The following is a 23,619-nucleotide window of genomic DNA, read 5'->3' as shown; positions in this document are numbered from 1 at the left end:
CTCTATCTATTTCTCTTTCTTTATCTTTCTCTCTCTCTCTTTCTGTCTCTTCCTTTCTCTCTTTCTCTCTCTCTCTCTCTCTCTCTCTTTCTGTCTCTTCCTTTCTCTCTCTCTCTCTCTCTCTCTCTCTTTCTCTCTTTCTCTCTCTATCTATTTCTCTTTCTTTATCTTTCTCTCTCTCTCTTTCTGTCTCTTCCTTTCTCTCTCTCTCTCTTTCTGTCTCTTCCTTTCTCTCTTTCTCTCTCTCTCTCTCTCTCTTCCTTTCTGTCTGTTTTTGTCTCTTTCTTTCTCTTTTTCTCTGTCTTTCGATCCTCTCGTTACTCCTTCTTCTTTTATCTTTGTCCTTAAATTTTTATTATGAATTATCTCGTAGAAAAGATCGTAAACATTTCGTAAAATATTACAATAGCTCGTTATTACCTGTTATTATTACTTCATTCTAATGAAGTTAAAAAATCATCGGAGAATGATTAATAATATTTCTTTTCTAGTCTTTGAGATGTCGATACTGATCAATATCGTAGCGGTAATTCCTTTGTAGGAATTCTAACGATTCCGACAATCTTGATTATTCTTTCAACGACTGAAATCGCGTATGCCGTTTACACATGTACACACATTCACACACAATATATATATAATACATACTTATATATTTACTTATACACTCATACGTTAGGTGCTAAAAGTGGGAATAAATGGTGCTCGAAATGGCAATGAACTTTACCGGTCCGTGCCACTTTAGTTGCTTCCTCAAAAACCGGTCTCGAATCTAGCCAACAGAGGAATACGATGATGATCGTTGTACTGTTACGATCGTTATTAATATAGTTTTATCGTTTCTTTCGAAACGTATATTACTGTCTCTAGGAAAGATCGATAATATTTATATGGAATCTTATGCGAAGGTTAGGCAATCATTAAGTATGTTGATCATTCTTTTTGTTTTCCTTTTCTCTCTCTTTTTTTTTTTTCAAGTTGTACGTAGTTAACAACGAAGAAAGAAAGTTGTTCGTTCGAAAGAAACAATCGTGAGTCATACATCATAGTTATTTCTTATATCGGTATGAATACGATATATACATAAATACATACACACACACATATACATACATACATACATACATACATACATACATACATACATATATACATATATACATATATACACGTACATATAAATATATATTTTTATATTAGTATATATCTATCTAGTAAATAGATAGGTAGATAGATGCTCTTGAGAATCGTTCGATGACTGATGGCGATCGTCCAGAGTATCGGCGACGTGACCGTGATCTTGAGGATAACCTTGAACGTGCGTTTCAGCGTAATCCAACGGCCAGGTCTCCGCCGGAAAGTCATCCTTTCCTTTCTCTTGGTCGATATCGAATACTATCTCGATGCCATGCGCGCTCGAACCGGTGTACAAGCTTCACCGGTTATACCTATAATCGAATATAATTAGCTGTGCCGGCCGGTAAACTCGTACGATTTCACGAATAATGAATGGAGAATAACAGTTTGTATTATGAAATAACAAGTAGATATATATAAGTATGTATAAGCTTCTACGAATCTAATTTTTCCTTTTTTTTATTTTCGTTCTTTTTATTTTTTACGAACGACGACGTTATTTTCTGAAAATTTTTTCGGTGATTTTTTAGCGATCCGAAGTTGTTTTGTTTGTTGTTATAAAAAGAGAAAAAGTAGGTGTGGAAATGGTCGGAATATATGGATGACTTTTAGGACACGTCGATAATGGATTCTAAGAGTAGTCGATGAACTTTCATGCTCGTAGTAGAGCGTAACAATTTCATGCTTGGTACTTATCAAGATCGTGCAAGGAATTCGGTCAAATCGAAGGCATCGCGTGCGTGCTAGAAATGATCGTTTTTTTAAATCTTCAGAAAAATGTAAAAGTCGTCGACGTTCGTCCTTGAATTCTATTTAGATGGAAGATTCATAAAATATTCTCTCTCTCTCTCTCTTTTTCTCTATTTTGAGTTAATACGAGGATCGTTTCGATCGAAGATTGAGTATGTAAATACGTATGTTGAATACCAGAGAAAAAGAAAAACAAGAAAAAAGAAGAAAAAGAATTTTTTGTCACAAAAGACTTCGACGTGGCAGAACGTGACGTCCTGCAGATGCACGACTATGATAATCCTGTCCTTTCTCCGAGTCTACGTGATATCCGGACGAAGGATCCTAGCAGCAATACGGAGGCTTTCGAGGGATCGCTTTACATTCGTGAGAAGTCAATGATCTTGATCGTGATCGCGAGAAACGTGCGTTCTAAGTCGAGGCTTCGTCGAAGACTGAGGAACTTTGAACTTCGTAAATATATAGACTCCTTGTTATAACATCTGTCTAACGTTGTTGTATATTTTTCCTGTTTTTGTTTTTGTATTTATTCGTTAATACGTAAGATATTCGAGATCCTTCTAGATTCTCGTTACGATGATAACGATTTACGTAATCCAGGAAGCGTTCCGGAAGGTGTCCGATGAATTTTCGCGAACGCCGATTCGATCCTTCGCGTTCCATTGTTCTACCTGGACCTGCATACGATTTAATGCAACATCGAGAACCCATTGTACGTTCCTGGAACTCTTATATAACTGTTGTGCAAGATGATGCCACCTTTGCCGCATAATACTTCTGCTAACTTCGTCAAAATATAAATAAACACACATACATAGACTCATATATATATATATACACATATATAAGTTATATACTTATATATCACGCTTATCGTATGTTCAAAGAAAACATATTTATCAATATTATCGATTTCTTTTCTTTCCTTTTCATAGCAATCACAGTCGAAACGTATACAGAGAAACCAGATTTCTATACGAACGGCCTTTTTTGTTCTTCTTTTTCCTTTTCGTTTATTTACATCCAATATTATCATTTTCAATCCACAAGGATAACGTCTTACGTGATTCGTTTAAACGAAACGTTTTTATATCGGTAATTAATTGATCGTTAATGTACAAAAAGAGGTCTTGCGTGTTACTTTTCGATAACGTTTATCATTATCGTTCGATTTCTCAGACTCGTTTTTAAAGATATACCTCGTTCTGAGGAAGATCGCGTGGCTATTATGCAACGCTCGACGGTGCGATCCGATCTTTGACACGTAATCACGCGCGTTAGTTGCCATTGCTACCAGGATTAATCGCGTGTATTCGTGCCATCTTCCTTCCGTAACTCCGTTCGCAAAATGAGTTATGAAACGAATAGAAAGAGAGAGAGAGAGAGAGAGAGAAAGAGAAGGAGAAAGAGAGAAGTGGGGAGAGAAAGACCATGACCCTTAATTCTCTTTTAAGAAGATAAACATCGAAGGAACCAATATATGTTTTTTTTTGGCTTCTTTCCGATCGATCGATCGGTATAGATCGTTGATCCTACTCGGTCGTCGGCCTTCGATGGATCATCCGATTTACGTCATTAATTGCTCGTCGGTATTTTCAAAGGATCCTCATGAGATATGGTAGTTTAGAAAAGGAAGCTTCTCGAACGATCGCGATCGTGACTAAGGAAGATACGATCATCCGATGGATCGAAATTAAACTGTTCCTATTTATCGATTATCCTTTCAAATTATTGTTGTCTGTTGTCCAATTACAAACATAGTTCACGATCTTTCGTTTCGTAAGAATCATCAACTGTTAATTCGTCATGCGAGAGAAAGAAATTATCTTTCGTTATTTAAATCAATGTTTTATTGAAAATTAAAAGGTATTTTAGAATATATTTATGAATGAGAAATAGATTAGAATTTTGAGATTTGTTATTTTTTGAGACAGAAATTAAATAATTAGGAAGAAACAAATAAGAAAAAGAAAATAATCCATTAGATAGCAATCGTTATTGCAGATCTTTTATGATGATTTTAATATATTTATATATTCATTTTTGTAATATATTTTATCGTGTCTTACATTGTTTAATGTAATTAATAATTATATTTGAGAGTTTCGGATCTAAATCTAATCTAATGAATAAATAATGTCTGATGTAAAAATGACATAATTACATATAAATACACATTAATAATGCCTCTACACTAGATAGAGGTGAAAAAATAAAAACGCAATTAATAAGTAAAATTTAATCAATTAATATCAATAAATTAGATTAATAAAATTATTGATTTTTCAAAAAAAAAAAGAAAAAACAACTACAATTTGATAACAGATATATATTTTAAAAATAGATCAATATGATTAACAGATTAAGAATCGTACGATTTATAATACGATAGAAATCGTTTTCGAATTTACGATTCTATCGAGATAACCTTTTAAATTCTTACGTCGAGCATGACTCAACATCTTTTAAAGGTGATGTTTTATAACAAATCTTCATTTTTTTAATTGTAAAATGTCATATTTTTATTGAAAGGTGTTATATGAAACGATATTTATATTGTAAAGAGAATATCAGATTAATTTAAGATAGTTGTAACATTAAAATAACATTAAAAATAGTTGCTTAATGAAAAAATAAAAAAGAAATAAAGAATTTTCGAATGACTTTCTTGATACATTTCCAGAAACAAAAATATGATCAGAGATATTTCGTTTTTCTTTTCTACGTTTATATATCTTTTACGTATCAAGTACGTATGCCAACAAGAAAACATAACAAAAAAAAAGTATAACGAACAGAAAACTAAACTTCAATAACAATTTCTTTTTTTACAATAAATCTAACGATCCTTAAACGATTTTATTTGGAGAAGTAAATGAAGTGTTACGTGAACGATGACATCATAGAGCAAAAGGTTAAAAAGTAAAAACGTAGAAGGTGATTGTCATTGATCATGAAACTCGTACGAGTTTGAAATGTAATGAATGTCCTATGTAACAGCGAGTCGGGTCCACCAGCGGAAGCGGATCCACGCTTCGCAAAAGACGGCCACAAGAGTGAAACGAACCGTTCCTCGATGTACGAGAGGTAAAAAGAGAGAAAAGAGAGAAAGAGATAGATAGAGAAAAAGAGAAAGAAAGAGAGAGAGAGAGAGAGAAATAGAAAGAGAAAGAAAGAGAGAGATAGAAAAGATAAAGGTACAAAATACACTTCTGGCTATAAGAGGACGAAGAAAAGCGAAGCTTGATCTTGTCGCGTGTATAGCCAACGGCTATAGTGAGTTTGGAGAAGAAACGATGATAGAGCAAATTTTTATGTAAATATTTAATGATTAATCGTCGATGTTCGGAGTGGTACTCGTCTTATGATCGTTGATAATGCTAAACTACCGTAATTGTCGATGTTCTCGATCTTACTTAAAGCCATTGTCATTCTTTACTTTATGTTTTCTATCTGTCAATAACGATCATTTCGTCGGAATCGATTAAATCTGGCTTTTTTTTTCTTTCTCTCTCTCTCTCTTGTTCTTTTTTTTCTTTTATCTTAACTTCGTAAAGTCGACGAAACGGCAGCAAACTTCGATCAAACTATTACGTAACTCTCTATATTAAAAAAGCAATCCTTTCGTATTGCGTTTCGGCCGGTAGTATAAATCGTTTCATAGTGTTTTACTCGCACGGAAGATAAATATTGAACCGTCGCAGTAGATCGTTTTGCGATATCAAGAGCATCGCCAAGACCAAGGTTTTCTCAATATAAAATCTTGAGATAATAAACGTAGATAACGAGGAGCCGTGAGAGATTATCTGTTCTTCGAAGATCTAACCATATAATTTTAATCTTCCACGTGTTTTCCACTTGGCTTATGTCGTATTTTATATCTGATAAATATGAACGTATGTTTCTCAAAGCATTTCGATATCGGCGCTAAAACGTATCGTCCGATAAAGATTAACGTTTATTTATCATTTATTTTATTATTTATTATTTTATTTATCATATTATTTAAAAAGAAAACAAATGGAGTAAGGAACATTGCTTCGGGCATATAATGCGTTCGCGTTATAGTTTAGTAGGCCGACTCGTTGTTGAATCGTTGAGTCCGGTACGTAGCACGCTCGCGTACTCGCGAAACAAGAACAGGAGCAATACTGACCTTCCTCATACACGTGTTCACATAAAATATTACGATCCTTTATGCGGTCACGTTCGCGGCGATAACCCACGACTTCGTAGCCTCCTTCCAACGCCAACATACACGACGGCATTCTTAGCTATATTCCCTTTTTCTGTCTTTCTCTTTCTCTTTCTCTTTCTTTCCTTCGCTTTTTGTTTTCTCTCTATCTTCCTCTCTCTCTCTCTTTCTCTCTCTCTATTTCTCTCTCTTTCTCTATCCTCGTGCTTCTTGTTTCACGTCACGAAAAGAACGAGAGAAACAATCTCTCAACGTAGTAATGCCCCTAGAATTTCGTCCAACGACGATGATACCGTGCGTCTCCGTTTCAAGGTCAGATGATGATTCTAGATTACGATAGAGATAACGAGGGGTGGTCTGCATTATTCAAGACACACGGCGACGGGAAAATGAAAGGAACGCGTTCCGCGGATAATAAACGTTCGCTTTTAGACTCGAGTAAACGCAGACGCCTTTTCTTCAAGTACTTACTTACTCCCGTAAACCGTGGTTTATTAATTTTCATTTATTTGTTCGCAGAAACAACGGAGGAGGAAGAAAAATTTCAAGGTCTAGTGTCCTCGAGCACCGAGATACCCTCCGTCGAAGTACTCTCGTCGAAAGCTAAGAGGGAACAAGTACTGCGGAACATTCTTGCAGCTCGAAGACGACGAATGTCGAAGCAACGAAACGGCCGTCTCATCGACGTCACTCCAAAGGATCCACCAGACATCCTGGAAGCACAGGAGACGAAGAACGAAGGAATGTATGCTAGGGTTTCTACGGCGAAGAACGGTACCGACGATGCTGACAAGAAAACGTTCAAAGCAACGATGGAAGAGAACCTAACGACATTGATGAGCGAACGAGAGGACATCGAGTCCACGATGACGATGGCGCCGGTAACGAGCATCCCAAAGTCCTTGGAGGCTGATAACGTTCGTAAGAAAAACATCGTTTCCATGCCGGAGTCCCTTTACAAGCACTTTAGACCCGTAGAAAGTAACATTCCGATGGAGGACATGTCGCAGTTCCTTTATTTCGGTCAGAAACTACAACCGGAGCTGCAGAACGTAACGACAGTCGGTAACGATTCGAACGAACTTGTCTCGGTTACTCCAACAACCTTGCGAAGGAGAAATCCTAGCAAGAGAACCAGCTTGTCCCCGCTTACAACGACAACGGGAACGACAACAACAACGACAACGACGTCGACTACGACTCGAGCTGAAGAAATCTCGAAGGAGGAGACCAACGTTGCTTTGGAAAGACGCATGATCGAGAAGAACAAAGTTTCTAAGACAACGAAGAACACGTTGCGAGACGTGCCGAATTTGTATTACAGGAAAACAAGATTGTCCGACTCGACGATCGCCACGAACGTGATTCCCAGCAAGGACATGACACAGAACGGAAATACGACGGAGCTCGAGGAGCAAGCGGTGGAGCGGAGGGGTGAGAACGGTGTTCAGAAGACGAAAGTATCAAGAGGTAGTTTCCGAAGGAGCAAAAAGATGGAAGATGTCGAAGAAAAAGTTGGAAACGATGGTGTTTCCGAGTACCGTTCGAAGGACGATAAGAAGTCTCGGGAGAGTAACAGCATCGAGGAAAGTACGGTGAGTTCGACGACATTGAGAATCGTCGTGACGGAACCTTACAGAGAGTCGTCGGTGAAAAACTTTTCGACGACGACGCCGACGCCGACGATGACAACGACGACGACGTCGACGTCGACGTTGAAGACCACGACGCAAGAGACTCGCCGGCATCACCAGCAACACGTGTACGCGTATACGATAACCAACGTGACGAGACTGTTGCGCAACTACACCGGACCTGGGCTAAGCGGAGAGACTGGAGTAAGAGGAAGAGGAAGAGTCGACGCAGGAAGAGGAGGAGGAGGAGGAGGAGGTGGTGGAGGCTCTCGAAGGAGCAGCAGCGCTTCCAGCGAGATAACGAACGGCAGGGTAGAGTCACCGTCGACGGAGGCTTCCGCCGGTGCTGCCGGCATCAGCGAGGAGCCCTCGCAATCCGCTGGACTCAGTACTGGCAGGAGCGTCGAAGCGGTTGGAAGACCGAGCACGATCGCTACTCCCTCCTTGGTGGGGGAACGACGAAGAAAAGTCCTCGCGAGCGGTGCCCACCGAACCGGCGCTCAGTCAGCGCCGCAACGCGCACCCGTGAGAATCACGAGCGCTCTTACTCGAAACAACAGACAACAGCAGCATCAGCAACAGTGGTCCGACAGAGTAACCCTCGTTATCGAAGAAAGTTCGACCGATCCTGATCCTCATCATCGTCATTATCATCATAATAGAAGTTTTCTTCGTAAATCGGCTAGCGCTGTCTTGCACAGCGGTGCGGTGAACCAGAAAGACGCGAGCCCGGAAGCGATGCCTTCCACGGGCACGCAAGATTCCGTTCTCGTTGACGCTGACAGAAGGAACTCCCTTGATCTGGAGCGTCGAGAGGATGAATCTCGTATTGAAAATGAAGCCTCCTTGAAGGTCAATCGTACCTTCGAGGACAATTTTACGACGAATGAAAGTTTGTCAGATTTGAAAGTCCCGGAAGAGACGACGGTCGTCGATCTTCTCTCGTCTTCTCCTTTGGTCGATGGTCCTACCGAGGCCTCGATCGAGACTCTGTCTAACTCGGATATCAAAGACGAGACTCGGAAGGAGAGCAACAACGAGCACTCCACCCTAACGACTACGACAACCACGATGACGCCGGAAGTTACGACTAGTGCACCCGTATTTCCGGTGACACCCAAGTTACTCGTTGAAAAGATATCGAACGATAATCGTTTGATCGGCTCGAGTACGACGGAATCTATAAATCGATTGACTTCGAGTAGGAAACCGGATCAAGATAGACCGTTCGGTTTAGCGGCAGATCTTGATCCTTCCGAGATTCAAAAGATGTATAGATCGCAGAACACTTCGAGCACTGAGAGCAATACTCTGCCGGATTTGGAAACGTCCACCGTTTCGACGAATCAATTTCCAAATCGGATTGCTCAACAGCATATGCACGATTTTCATGAAAGCAGAGGACGCAGTCTCTCGGATAAAGCAAAACAGGAAGACGATGTACTTCCTATAATGCAGCTTTACAACACCTCGGACATATTCGATGACAGTAGCACCCTTGGTCCTGCTACTCGTACGGTCGAAATACCCTTAGAGGAAAGTAATACGACTAAGGATAAAGTGGAATCACCTCAGGAAGCTCCTGCTTCGCGATACACCACTCCCTCTGCTACCAACAAACCCACCGTTAAACCCATCCCTAAATCAACCCCCAAATCAACCCCTAAATCCACTATCAGACCTACTAGTACACCTTCCAATTTCGTTAACAGGACGAGGTACAGATCGATTTATTCCAATCGATCTGTTGTATCGGATTATGCCGGTTTAGGGTATCAACCGATCGAATTCAACAGGACGTACTTTGACAGTGGTTTGATTGCCATTAGCCCACGGGAATCAGTGAATATTAGTGAAGTGACTAAGAGACACGATAGCGACACCATTGCATCACAAGAGACCGTAGCAGTAGTCAGTTATATTTTGGCTACGCTCGTCGTATTTCCAATTGCCGTTGGCGTTGGACTCATTCTTAGAAGACTGATCATTAGGAATCGTAAGGTGAGTCGTTGACCTGGGAAGGCTGTCTGCTCCGTTTCTCCAACATCTTTTCGATATCTGGGTTAGCGTAGGTTTGACCCAGAGAAATGGAGAGAAAGAGAGTGTAAAAAAGAGAGAGAAAAAGATAGAAAGAGAAAGAGAGAGACGGAGACAGGAAGGATGCCGTAGATTTGAAAGTAAACTGCTCCACGCGAGCGAAAGTAGTCCGAGCTCTTTGGATTCTCTTTTCACTGAGTCGTCGTACTCGAGTAGTATATAATTAACGTGCTATAATAATACTTATCACGTTGGAAAAAAGAGAAAAAACGAGGAAAAAAGAATTTCTGTCATTTCGATTTTTATTGTTGACGTCATTAACAGTTCTTAGTCGCTTGATAATGTGTGAAGAAGATAAAAAAAAAAGAAAAAGAAAGAGAAAAGAAAACGAATCAAAACAAAAAAAAAGCGGTCAACGCGAACGAACGCGATCGCCTTGTCTTACGAAGGATTCTCGATGAATCATCGAACGAACACGATCGACGATCTCTCGAGTCGCGATTATGGTCGCGGGAGATTCATGCGTCTTATGGAGTCGCGTACTATTTTCGATTGATTCGAAAAAGAAAGGAAGAAAAGAAATACGTAGAAAAATCTGATGATAAAGACAACATATTTTTTTTTCTTTTTCTTTTCCTTTTTATCTCAAATCGTCTCGAGCAAATGAAGAAGGAAAAAGAAAAGAAAAGAAATAAGAAAAGAATTCTTTTCTTACTTTAAATCACAGCAGCCTCTTAAGATGTTGTACTTATTATTATCATCCTTTGTTAGTCGATTTATTTATCACCTCGAATTTACGTCAAACTCTCCGTCTTTTCTCGTCATAATATTTGCATCTTGTTCATGGTCGTAGCGTCGCGAACGAATCTTTCTTTCTTTCTTTCTTTCTTTCTTTCTTTCTTTCTTTCTTCTTTTCTTTTTCTCTTTCTTTCTTCTTTCTTTCCTTCCTTCCTTCCTTCCTTCCTTCCTTCCTTTCTTTCTTTCTTTCTTTCTTTCATTCGACGATTAACGTCGATGATGATTTACTTATGCAGGTGCTCGAAGAATCGGACACGTCATCCGAGATAAGTTACAGGAAGGACGCTCTTAATCTCGAAAATGGGGATTTTAAAACGTCCATCGAAAAGGCAATTACAAAGCTACCAAGGATACAACATTTGGTAAGAATGATTTATATACCGATTACTTTAATAAGCTCTAAAAAAAAGAACGAGTAAACATTCCCTATCGCGAATTTAAACTCTATTATTTTGCTCTCGTTTTATATTTATTTATCCGTTCTTTTTCTTTTTTTTATATCTTTTTTCTTTTTTTTTCTTCTTTTTTTTTTTTTATCCATTCAGTGTCACGAAGCAGAGAAACCACCGCCACCTCCGTCGCAAGAATCCAGATGGGAGTTTCCTAGAGATAAGCTTAGGTTACAGACGGTCCTCGGGCAAGGAAACTTTGGACAGGTAAGGCATTATATGTTTTCTTTTCTCCTCGTACGAAAAGCAAGGATAATAAATCGTCAGAGAATCTCACGTATAACTACGTACGTGGGACGCGTCTTTTTGTGGCGCGTTAAATGCTCGCGTAAAAAGGCGAATTTTAACGGGAATATAGAAATCTCATGGGTATTTTATACGTATGTACATACTTATACATATAGATGTAAATATAATATATACACATATATATGTACATATAATATATATTATACGAAATCGCTAATAAAGAGTATATGAATGCTTTCGTGATGAATTTGTTATTTCGACGATACTACAATGATTAGTCGAGAATTATTATTGATAATATTCATATTGACACTATACGTTAATACCGATAAGTTATTACGTTTTCAATAAAAATTGGATAAGATCCGTTTAAAATGTAAAATATCGAATTTTTTTTTTTTTTATTATTTGTTAGGTTTGGAAAGCCGAAGCCGACGACTTGACTGGTCATCAGGGTACAACGAGATTGGTGGCTGTTAAAACAGTGAAAGAAGGTGCTTCGGAACGTGAAAAAGAAGATTTAGTACGGGAATTAGAGATCATGCAACAGCTTGGTAGTCATCCGAACGTTGTAACACTTTTAGGATGTTGCACCGAAGAGGGTAAGTTTTCTTACGAAATTATATGAGTTATCTATTAATTAATTATATCAGTGAATTAATTATAAATTAAAAAATCGGTATACATACATACACACACACATACACACACATATATATATGTATATATATTACACATATATATATATATATACAATATTAATTGGCATTTATTCGTTTTTAATATTATATATGTATATATAAAATATCAAATGGTATTTATTCGTTACGTTCTCATCGATGACGAAAACATCATAAAGAACGTGTTGGATTCTAAATCGCAAAAGAATTCTTTTCCTTTTACTTGTGTTCGTTGGTAGCATATAAAAAAAGAAAAGAAAAAAAACGCGAATGGCGCATCTTCGATAATGGACGGGTGTCATTTATTTGTTCTCTCTCTCTCTTTCCCTCTTTCTTTTCTCTCTCTTTCTTTCTTGTGAATCTTGATAACAGCAAAGCGAGTTTATACCAATACTACTATCACCGAGTACTAATACTATAACATTGTTTACGTTTCTCATTGATGTAGATGTTTTGGTTTGCGAAATATGCTGATCAAGCTATTAGACCGTCCCTCTGCATTCTTATTATATTATATGCACTCATTAATGAAATTTATGATTTAGAAATTTGTAGAACTAGTTGGTAAACAAAATTTCTCGCAGTCATCGTAAGTCGTCGTATTAACGAAAGAGAAAAAGAAAAAACAAATATCGAATTAAAAGCAAATTAGTTCGACGAAAAACGTAAAAAAAAAGAAAAAAAGAAAAAGAAAAAGAGGAAATAATAACTGACTTCGACGATAAATACCAATAGAGACAAATTTTCTACGAGCTGACCAATCATTAAGTTTGTTATTTTTCTTATTTCCAGCATATACAATAAACGCCAATCATTTGTGTCGCATTTGATTATTTTGTAAATGAAAGGAAGACAAATCGTCGATGTTTGGTATCATTAATTCGTAATCGATTGATACTCACATGGTATATACGTAATATACATACATACATATATATATATATATGTATATATATATATTTACATCTATATGTACATAGATTGCGCGATGGAATTCCATAAATCTTTTTGTCCGATAAACAAAACGTCAAGCTTACATATTTTTATTTTTTTGATCTCTTACTTTTCTTTTACTTTAAATCGAATTCATTGACTTTTTCATTGTTTTGTTTTTACCCCATTCGATGTTTATCCCGACGACCCTAATACATTTTTAATATAAACGAATGTACTCTCATGTATGTCAAAGGATGCGAAAATCCTTCGAAGAGAAAAAAATCTTCGACATTTCCATTACTTCACGGTGATTAACTCGTCGATAAAGAAAGAGACAGAGAAAAAGAGAAAGAGAGAGAGAGAGAGAGAGAGAGAGAGAGAGAGAGAGAGAGAGAGAGAGAAGAAAAAAAAAGATAGAGACATGCCTTTCGTTGACATATGGGCGACACAACTTTTTTCTTATTCTCTGGAATTTAATGATTTACACGCGATCGATATCGGTTAAATTGTTATAAACGAAAGGTCGATCCGTCGTTTTTTATTATTTCAAGAATAATTAATTAAAATTATACGATAGAGTTATACTGACAAAAAAATTTTTTCGGCCATATTTACAATATTATCATGTTATCTTTCTTCCCGTACGGACTAAAATATTTTTCAAAGAAATTACTTCGTCAACTTCATCGTCGTGGAATTTGCGAGAGAGGAAAATACGAAAACTAGTATTTAATTTTTTCATCCTTGAAAATTTAATCGCGTGTATCATACGTATTGGAAACAGTAATGTGAAAAATAAAGGAAATCATTATTCCACGCTCGGAAGATGGATTTATCGTGTCACTTTATCGTAGATAAGTATTACAGAGTGATTATCTTTTATCTTTTCTCACGAGTCAATCGTTTGATCCCTGATGATTTTATTTCATGGTTGAGACATCAAAACTAAGCAACAAGAGGAATGAGATCTCGATGAGAAGAGGAATAAGAGGAAGTTGGAGAACATTATATACGATGCTTTCTTTCTCTCTCTCTCTCTCTCTCTCTTTCTTTACTATCGTCTTCTTCATCGTACGTATAAATTTCCATACGCGTACCTCGCACAGATCTTCTCAGTACAATACGTCCTTTAAACCTATTTTCCTTTTATCAAAATTTGTTTCGATCGGTTTCTATATTTTTTCTTTTTCTTATTTCATCTGCTTTTTTTACCTTTAAAAAAAAAAGTTAAAAAAAATTAACGAAACAAAAGAAAGAATTTTGTTGTTTCTCATTTTCGTATAACTCCAAAAAATCGAGATTGCATTTGAGATCGGCTTGAGAATGTTCTAACGCAATTAAAATAATCGCTACTCCCTATTTCGGCTCTTTAGCTTCCGCCGCGGTAGAGTTTTTGGTTGAAGCTCAAGGAGCGTGCCTTGTCGGACCCTTTTCGGCGCACAATAGAACGCTCCCCCGGCCAGCTCGGAGGGTCCGTCGCAGAAAATTTACGACATTGTGGTTTCGTGTCCTCCGCATTTATCCTTTCGGTCTCGACGCCAGAGGATGAGAAGGATGAGAGAGAAGAAGCTTGAGAGGAATAGGAGGAGGAGGAGGAGGAGGAGGAGGAGGAGGAGGAGGAGGTGACTTCGTGTTTTTCTTTTTTCTTTCTTAGCCTTACGACGGCGTCGCTCTTCTTCTTCTTCTTCTTCTTATTCTTCGTCTTCTTCGTTTTCTTCTTCTTCTTTTACAGAACTCGACGTATCTCTCCGACAATAAGACGCAACCCAACGCTTTCATTATACCCATTTATCAATCACCTCTATACTCCAATGATATTTCAATTTAGAACTCGATCAATTCCTTTCCCTTTCGACTCTCGTTAAAATCTTTTTATTTGTTCGATAAAAATGAAAAATGAGAAACGCTTATAAGACGTCGGGATTATATTGAGATATTGATTAATATTTTTTTCTTTCTATCTTTCATTTTTTTTTTGGTTTCGTTCTTTTTTTCTTTTCTTTTCCTTTCTTTCTTTTTTCTTTTTTTGTTCCAAGTGCATACACATGTGCGACATGTGTTTGGGGAACTCGAAATAGCAACTCGAAAAGTTTTGTTTCGCCTTGGTAATATTTTCAAGGAAGCTGTTTATCTTCTTACGTGTTACATTCGGTGCACAGCTGTCGATACACAACGCACACGTAAATACATACATATAAGTCTTAATATTTCGCGATAATGAAAATTGAAAATTCTGTTTTGTACGAGGAATCAAATCGTAGGTATATTATAGCCTTATCGAATTTCGTTAATCGAATGCCGCGATAAAGCGCTTAGCTTGCTACGAACGTTTATTATTTTCCATTTGTCCTGACTATTGTTTCCTCTACGTACCGTATCGGTGCGTACACGTGCGCGCCAACACGATCGTTCGATTAAATACGATGCTGCACGCTCTGTGCATCAACAAACGTGGTAAATATTTTTTAATAAATAAAGAGGAGTTGCAATGTTTGCGAACTATGCGTATTGCTTGCGATAAGAAACCATAAGCGGAAACATCGGCTGTCTCTATATGATTCTATAAAAATAACAATATATTGAACAGCTAATGAAATACGTCGTTATGGTAATTTTATTACGCAAGTAAACATAAAAATGATTCGTTTCGCAGGAAATATTTTTTTTTCTATGAATAAAATGAAAACATCCAACTTTCTAACAATTCTACACATTTTTTGATTTGTTCAAAAAATCATAAGCAAGAAAGTAGTAGAAACGAAAAGAGAAGAAAGTATTTAAAAGCGATAACGAAGCAGTTACTTATGCGACGATGATACATGTACGTAAGTATGTATATATGTCACTTGAATATCGTACGTTGTTGCGTTGTATTAAATATTATGATACTTGCGAAAAGTATTTGCTTGCGTACAGGAAAAAAAAGAATTGAAAAGGATTCCTTAACAAACCGAAGTTATTAGAAGGGGGTAGTAATGCTGGTCTAATGTGAGAGTTACGACGACGAGGCGCCAACGTGAAACGGTCTGGGACGTAGTTGGTCGGTAAAACTTGCCAACGAAACTGGGCCCCATAAGTTACAATCAGCCGGATACTGCCCACGGGGTCCCAAAAATGCACTGTTTAAATTACTTTAACTCGCGTCCATACTTCGTTCATAATCCATACCACGAGTCCTTCTAATATCACATGCTTACCTCAAATATAAAAAAAAGAGAAAGAGAGAGAGAGAGAGAGAGAGAGAGAGATCTTGGTTTAGGAGAAACACCTCGTGAGACAGAAACATAAATTTTCTATGGATAACGATCGGATCTCGTGACGAGATCGAATTATACTATTGATATGTTCCTCGTTCGGTATGATTTATCCGTATTATTCTCACCCGTGAAATATTTTTCTTAGAAGACAGAATATATCTATGTTTGGTAGATAGATGTGTGCGTGTTTGTATACACACACACATATACCGATATGTGTATATATATATGTGTGTGTGTGTGTGTATACGAATACAATATACATAAACAAATATATAAAAATATAAAAATATTATAACAAATATGAATATTATAATAAATAAATATATATGTGTGTATATATGTATAAAATATAAAGATATAAATGTATATAATATATATGTATATATGTCTATATAAATATAAATATCTTTTTGTGTGTGTACGTGTGTAAAAGGAAAAGAAATAATGTCGTTTAACTTTATTTTCTTTTACAGAGCCCCATTACCTGATACTCGAATACGTGATGTACGGAAAGCTATTGGCTTATCTACGCGATCACCGCACCAGGCAGGACTTTTACAATTTCAGCGAGGACTCGGCGGCCCTGACATCGAGAGATCTGACGGTATTTGGATACTGCGTCGCTAGAGGCATGGAATATCTCGCGTCAAAAAAGGTAAACTTACTTTATCAGTCTCCTTATCCGAACGGACGAATGAGTAAGAGAGAAAAACAGATCGAGATAGAGATATAGAGAGAAAGAGTGAGAGAGGGAGAAAGAAGAGTGGAGAGAAGAGAGGGGAGAGAAAAATGACAGAAAGAGAGAGTGAGAGAGAGAGAGGGTGAGAGTGAGAGAGAGGGAGAGAGAAGAGAGGGGAGAGAAAAATAAGAGAAAGAGAGAGAGAGAGAGAGGGAGAGAAAATTAGTGGTATACTCTCATTGGTCTTTGAGAGATGGAGGACCAACGGTAACGAGCGAGACTCACGTGATATTGGCTTGTTTACGGATCAACCGATAACGACGACATCGAAGGAGAGTCGAATCACGTTTCGTAGCAGTCAGTGGGTCAGTATAATTCATTGTCGGTCCCCTGGACAGGTTTGTCGCGGTAAGAAAAAGTAAGTTTGCACTACCCGTGGAGTTGAGAAGAAAGAGAGAGAGAAAGAGAGTCGAACGACGAAACGGGCCGTTCGTTTCAACCCTCTTCTTATTATTATCCTTTTTTCTTCTCTCTTTCTCTCTCTCTCTTTTTCTCTTTTCATTTATCTCTTTCCTTTTCTCTCATGATAGTCGCGTGCTTCGCCAAGAGGAAAAGAATCGTGATAAATTTCGATGCCGACACCTCGACGATCGATACGATCGTCCTTTACAATCATTTAAAATGTTTACATACATATACCAAAGCTCCTTTATTTCTTTCCAAAGTTAATAACAATTTGAATTTTAATCGTTTTACGTCATGACGTATCTGCGTATATATTCGAGTTTTCCCATTTCAATCTCTTCGTCCTTTTCCTTTTTTTCTCGTGTAATTCTTTTTATTATACACATATAGACGATTCCGTTCGTATGTAATTATTTGTCAAACTCGACAAATTGGACGGTTCTATGTAAGTAATCCGTGACTTTTTGTTATGTAACAAAGACTTGTATTTTCGACGAAAGGAATGTTTAAATCCGACTTACGTCATTCTTGTTCGAATCGTAATCGTATGTTATCTCAGCTTCCGTTTCTAAAGTAAGTATGTAAGTACTCACCCACTCACTTACTTACTTATCTACTCCTTTTCTCTTCGACGAGACATAAATGTCCTTCTTATTTTTGTTCTCCCTATGTTTTTTTTTTTTTTTTTTTTTTTTTTAGAAAATACAAGAAACGGCGGATTTGAAGAGACGACGTAAAACTCGGTCGATGTATTTACATACATATATATGTACGTATGTACGTATATACATAGTTACACGTTCGTTCCGTTATTTTAGAATTCACGGATATTCCGACGTATTTCTTCTTCTGTGCCAGAAAGATCGTAATTCTACTAACGCTCGAAATCTCGGACACCAAGGTCGATTAAGACGTTCTCCTCGCGAAGTTGTTTTATTTACACGAGATTTTAGGAGAGAATTTTTTTCTTAAACAAGTTAAACCCGTCAAAATGGTTATCGAACAAATAGTGATATAAATGATTATTTTAGAAATCTTTTATCTTAATTTCGTGTAAATTAGGTAACGTGTAATTTAGATAAATTAGGTAAAGAAGATATACGAAAGAATTCACTGTCATACTTTTTTACATCGATCACATCATACTTTCGTTAAAGAAAATATAATATTTAGTTTTTGAAATATCGTTAAAGAAATTTCTTTTAAGAAATCTTTCAAAAAAAGAGGTCCTGCATATTTGTATGCTGGATTCTTCGGTATACGATCTATTAAAATTTGGAAAAGAAAAGAAATGAAAAACTAAAAAATTAACGACACCAGTCAATTATTTTTTGTTCGGTCGAAAAAGAAAAAAAAAAGGAAAAGAGAAGGAAGAAAAAGAAAAAGTACAAAAATTTTTAAAGTAAGATTGTCGATAGGCTTCTCTGAAAGAACGAATTGCGTGTTTCCGTTCGTATAATGGCTTCCCAGAAGCGCAATGCGAAAACTAATCTTCTCGACTTGATGGATAATTGCATGAATAAGAGAGAGAGAGAAAGATAAAGAAAGAATGAAAGAAAGAAAGAAAGAAAGAAAGAAAGAAAGAAAGAGAAAGAAAGAGAGAGAAAGAGAAAAGAGAAGAAAGAGCTAGGTTCTCATAGGTAATTTCTACTATAGACGAACTTATCTCTCCTATCTTCGAAAATGCTTTGAAATAGAGAGAATGCATCTAATATCGCACGTGACTAACCGTACGGATCTTTGGTGATTAAAGGACGCCTTGTGCCGGCATTGATTGACAAGGATTACAAGAGGTTATTTATTATTCGAAATAGGACGTTATCTGTTATATCTCCTATCGTAGATTTTATTAAATAAATTTCAAGGAAAGCGGATGCTATTTCTTAGAAATTCTTTATCTAATCTCATTCTATCTCTTTGATAATTAAATTGATTTACGCCGATCTGTCATGTGACATCGATGTTTGTAAAAACTGAAAAAAAAGGGGGAAAAAAAAAGAAAAAAGAATACAAAAGAAAAAGAAATAGACAAAGAAAAAGAAAAAGGAAAAAAAAAGAAAATGAAGGATCCAGTATGGTACGTATCATTCGCATTTACAGATAGCACGAACCTTGCCTGTATTTAACTATTACGAAGGCAAAATTACTTGCTCATTATTAGGATAAGGTAACGAAGGAGATGGCAATACAGCTGGCAATAAAGCAACATACGAAGTTGTGTCTTCAAACTTGTGTTTAGAATGATAACGGGTATGTTTCAACGATCATGTGGTAATTCAAAAGACGTAAGAATATTACGGCGCATGTACGACGAATTATTGATTATTGTTCTTACACGTGCAGACAAAAATTATTTTATTGTACTTATCGAACACATAACACGTTGGGGAGCTTTTTTTTTCTTGCAAATTGATGGACGTCTCGCGGCGTCTTCGTGTCGGTTACGAAAATAACGGCGGGAAGTAATAAATCTAAGAGATGAAATCATTAAAGAAGAGATAGGATATATATATATATATATATATATATATATATATATATATATATATCTTGTTTACCTTGACATTGAGTCGTTTGGTTCATTAGCATCATCTACAAGTTAGACAAGGTCCGAAGATTCTAGCGAGAGTTTACTCGCTCATATTTTTCAACCAAGTGTCTCTATTTGTATTAAATATTTAAATATTAAGAGACAACAATACGAGAGAGAGAGAGAGAGAGAGAGAGAGAGAGAGAGAGAGAGAGAGAGAGAGAGAGAGAGATTGAGATTGAGATTATATTCTCGTACGTGTACGTTCGTTGAAATAAATTTTTACCGTATTTTTTCAGATAATTCATCGGGATCTCGCAGCCAGAAACGTTTTAGTTGATCACAACAAACTCTGCAAGATCGCAGATTTCGGAATGTCGAGATTCGCGAACGAAGACGGCGAAGTGATCGAAACGAGACACGGTAGAAACGCATTGCCGATAAGATGGATGGCACCGGAATCGTTGATTTATTCTCTTTTCACTACGAAGACCGACGTTTGGAGCTTCGGCATTTTAATGTGGGAAATAGTAACGCTCGGTAAGTTATTAAAAATCAAAGATATGAAACTTTTAACAAGGCATGATCAGAGAGAATATATCTGAAAAAATGTTCTTCTTTTTTTATTTATTTATTCTTTTTTTAGACCAAATATCATCGATTAGATACACTATTTTTTTCTTGTTTCTTTTTTTTTTTAACGAATGACCCCGATATATTTTCTTTCGAGTCACAATCATTCTTTATCTCGTTAAAGGTACCCTTTAATAAACAAGTCGGATTATATCGTTGCTCGAAAGCAATTCTCGAGGATAAGTCCTTATCCGTAAGACGAACACAGAACTGACAAAATATTTTATGTTGTTTAGGCTCAACGCCGTACCCGGATATGACGGCAAGAGAAGTCATGCGGAACGTGCAAAGCGGTTATCGCCTCGAGAGACCGTCCCACTGTCGAAGCGAGCTCTTCAGGGTGATATCCCGATGCTGGCACGCTGATCCCGACCGCAGACCAGAATTTCAAATTCTAAGGAGGGATCTGGCACAACTTCTCGAGGACAATATGAACGGCCATTACGTCGATCTCGAGAGTTTTGCTTCCGAGTGCACCGACTGACGCCATCTCGATTAGACTACTCATCTTATTCTTTGCTAATCTGATCTTATTCGATATTATAATCTTTAATGTCGAACGAAAGGGATAAGAAATATCGTAGATCGATTTATCGAAGCAATCGAAAGTTTATATTAGAAAACGAATCAAGTTTGCCATTTTTTACGCCGAACTTTACGAAGGTCGAGACGAACCAGAAAAGATTCGTTAATTTATTATTCTTTTTCTTTTATATATATATCATACGCGCGATACAATCAAATCACGTTTGTACTCAGGTAAAGATTTAAACGTGAACAATGGGAAATAAGGGAGAAAATTATCATCATTATAGATTTACGTCCATCCGTCCAGAATTTTTCTTTAACGAGCATATCGTTTCTTTGTTACTCGATCGTAAAGCATGTGTATCACAGGAACCATTAGTTAAGGTTCGAAATGTGCTATAATATTAATTTATTCGTTAGAATCTAATTAATTATCTTAAACAGGACAAACTCGACAATAACACTGCATCGTGTTTTTACAAAGATAATAATATCTTTTTCGCGATATCATAATTTTTGTTTCTTCTCCTTACTTTTATTTCTTTGTCGCGAACTTGTAAATATTATTAAAGTTACAATCGTATCGTTATTACATAAAAAAAATATATGTATTTTGTTTAACGTATTTACCCCCAATCAAAAAAAAAAAAAGGTACGAATTTTTATCTTACGTTCTCTATCATTCTATAATTATTGTATCAATACTATTTCATCATGGTATCATTATAATTATTTTAGATATCGTCATTATTATAATAAGTAGGAAGATAGATTTACATCGTTGCGGGAGTTTATTTTTAATCATTCTAGTCTTTCGACGCGTTTGAGGTATCGATTGATTATCGTTGACGGATTATCATTCATTTTATCTCATTTATCTTTTCCACTTTACCGACAAAAATATAGAAAATTTATTGCCGGTCTGAAAGAGATCGACTGTTAAAAATCGATCGGTACCCCAGAGTTGTCAGTTGATTATTTTATTAAGTTTTAATCTTATAATTGCTATTATAGTTACTGCGAATCTTGATAAAACCGAGTTTCTCGATCGTTTAACGTTCGCTTTTTACCTTGAAAGCAAAAAAAAAAAAAGAAAAAAGAAAGAAACGAGGTTGCGTCTTGATCTTTGCGTTACGATTTCTTTTTCCTTCCAAACAAAACGACAAAACGATACAAAAAAAAATAACAAAAACAAATAAACAAAAAAGAAAGAGATAATACAAGAAACAATGTATGTAGACTCGACGATTGTATTAAGAAGTTTTTTTTTGTCTTTTATCTTGTCAGTAAACGTTATCCGATTTTTCAACGGAGACTTTAATCTTTTGGATCTTTTACCTGATCCGAGCAAAACCCATTGATCTTTCAATAATAATTTTCTTTTTTTTTTTTTTGCACTACATCATGCCGATTGATTTATTCCGCGTGCAATATAAAAGAAAAGAAAAAAAACAGAGATAAAGATCCTTGTAAAACGTTTTTCGAAAAAATCGAAAGATTTAAAACGAAGAAATCTCAGAGAAGAGAATGTCGATCGAAATCGATTTGTACGGCGAATAAATACTTATCTCTCTCTCTCTCTTTCTTTCTCTCTTGATCGAGTTCTCTATCCGGGGAAACGTTTTAATTAAATTAATTAAAGTGGCACACATCCGCCGCGCGTCGATTTAATTACGACGAAGTAACAAATTGTAGTGGACCGCCGCGGGGTAGGGACGAGTTAGCGTGGGCGTACGTGTATCGTAAATCTTTCTTCACATACACGTAAGCATATATATATATATATATATATATATGTACATATATATATATATGTATATGTATATATATGTATATACATATACACACACACATATATATATATACGCTTTCTTACTGGAGATTGTTATAATTAATTCACTCCGTGCAAGCTTTTGCGTCAATTAACACTCATGCTCGGCACGTTTCCATTGCAAGAAATATATGTCGAGATTAAAAGCATGCCCCCGTGTGAAATGACAAAATAATTAAACATTAAATTCGTATCTATGTACTTCTTGTACTTCTTGTACTCTTTCGGAATTTTAAAAGACTCGATATTACGCTTGAGACACGTTCTCTTCTTTTTTTTTTTCTTTTTCCTTATATATACGTACGTATATACTTGCATGGTGAATTGTCTTCTTAAATTCGGACACTTAAACATCTCGAAAATAGTACGTTTTTAAAAAAAAAGTTTGGAGCAAATGTTTTTTTCTTATTTTGTGGGACTATACATTACAGCGTTGTTTATTTCTGATTGAATGAAAGTTTTTCAGTGTTTATTACGAAATCGATTTTATTTTTTCCTTTAAAAAGCAAAGTATAATTTTTTTAGCGGCATCTTATTTTAATCATCTTATCTAAAAAAAAAAAAACAAAAAACAAAAAGAATAGAAAAAATAGAAACGAACGTTTATCGTTCGAAACGTTTTTTTTTTATCTAGCGTCTAACTTTCACTTTCTACGATGTTTAACATTGTTTAGACAAAAAGAAAAGAAGATTAAGCCAAGTAAAGATATAAGAGAGAAACGAGAATTATTTTTTAGAAAATTATTACTTTAATAAATATTCGAAACGACTGTCCTCACTTTCGATACGCAGAACAGGATAATAGTTACTTGTCAGTTACCAGCTGCT

The 23,619-nt window shown here is 36.3% G+C and overlaps 1 protein-coding gene across 4 annotated transcripts in view; it reads left to right on the top strand.

Annotated features, from left to right (window-relative positions):
- The window catches only part of LOC127063441 (serine-rich adhesin for platelets-like), a 134,203-nt gene extending 111,155 nt beyond the window's left edge, over nucleotides 1-23,048 (top strand). For 3 of the 4 annotated variants that reach the window (XM_050993245.1, XM_050993243.1, XM_050993246.1), the window contains 7 exons: nucleotides 6,602-9,717; nucleotides 10,788-10,913; nucleotides 11,097-11,207; nucleotides 11,665-11,851; nucleotides 16,599-16,780; nucleotides 20,099-20,339; nucleotides 20,669-23,048. In XM_050993245.1, the coding sequence (XP_050849202.1) occupies nucleotides 6,602-9,717; nucleotides 10,788-10,913; nucleotides 11,097-11,207; nucleotides 11,665-11,851; nucleotides 16,599-16,780; nucleotides 20,099-20,339; nucleotides 20,669-20,916 (4,211 nt within the window). In that variant the 3' untranslated portion in view covers nucleotides 20,917-23,048. Of the gene's footprint in view, nucleotides 1-6,262; nucleotides 6,521-6,601; nucleotides 9,718-10,787; nucleotides 10,914-11,096; nucleotides 11,208-11,664; nucleotides 11,852-16,598; nucleotides 16,781-20,098; nucleotides 20,340-20,668 lie in introns of those variants that run through there. The other variant, XM_050993244.1, reaches the window with a different exon arrangement.
- The last annotated feature ends 571 nt before the right edge of the window (nucleotides 23,049-23,619 follow it).

The sequence above is a fragment of the Vespula vulgaris genome, chromosome 4 (genome assembly GCF_905475345.1).
Source record: "Vespula vulgaris chromosome 4, iyVesVulg1.1, whole genome shotgun sequence".
Classification (NCBI taxonomy): Eukaryota; Metazoa; Arthropoda; class Insecta; order Hymenoptera; family Vespidae; genus Vespula; species Vespula vulgaris.
This window is presented reverse-complemented; position numbering and strand designations above follow the sequence as displayed.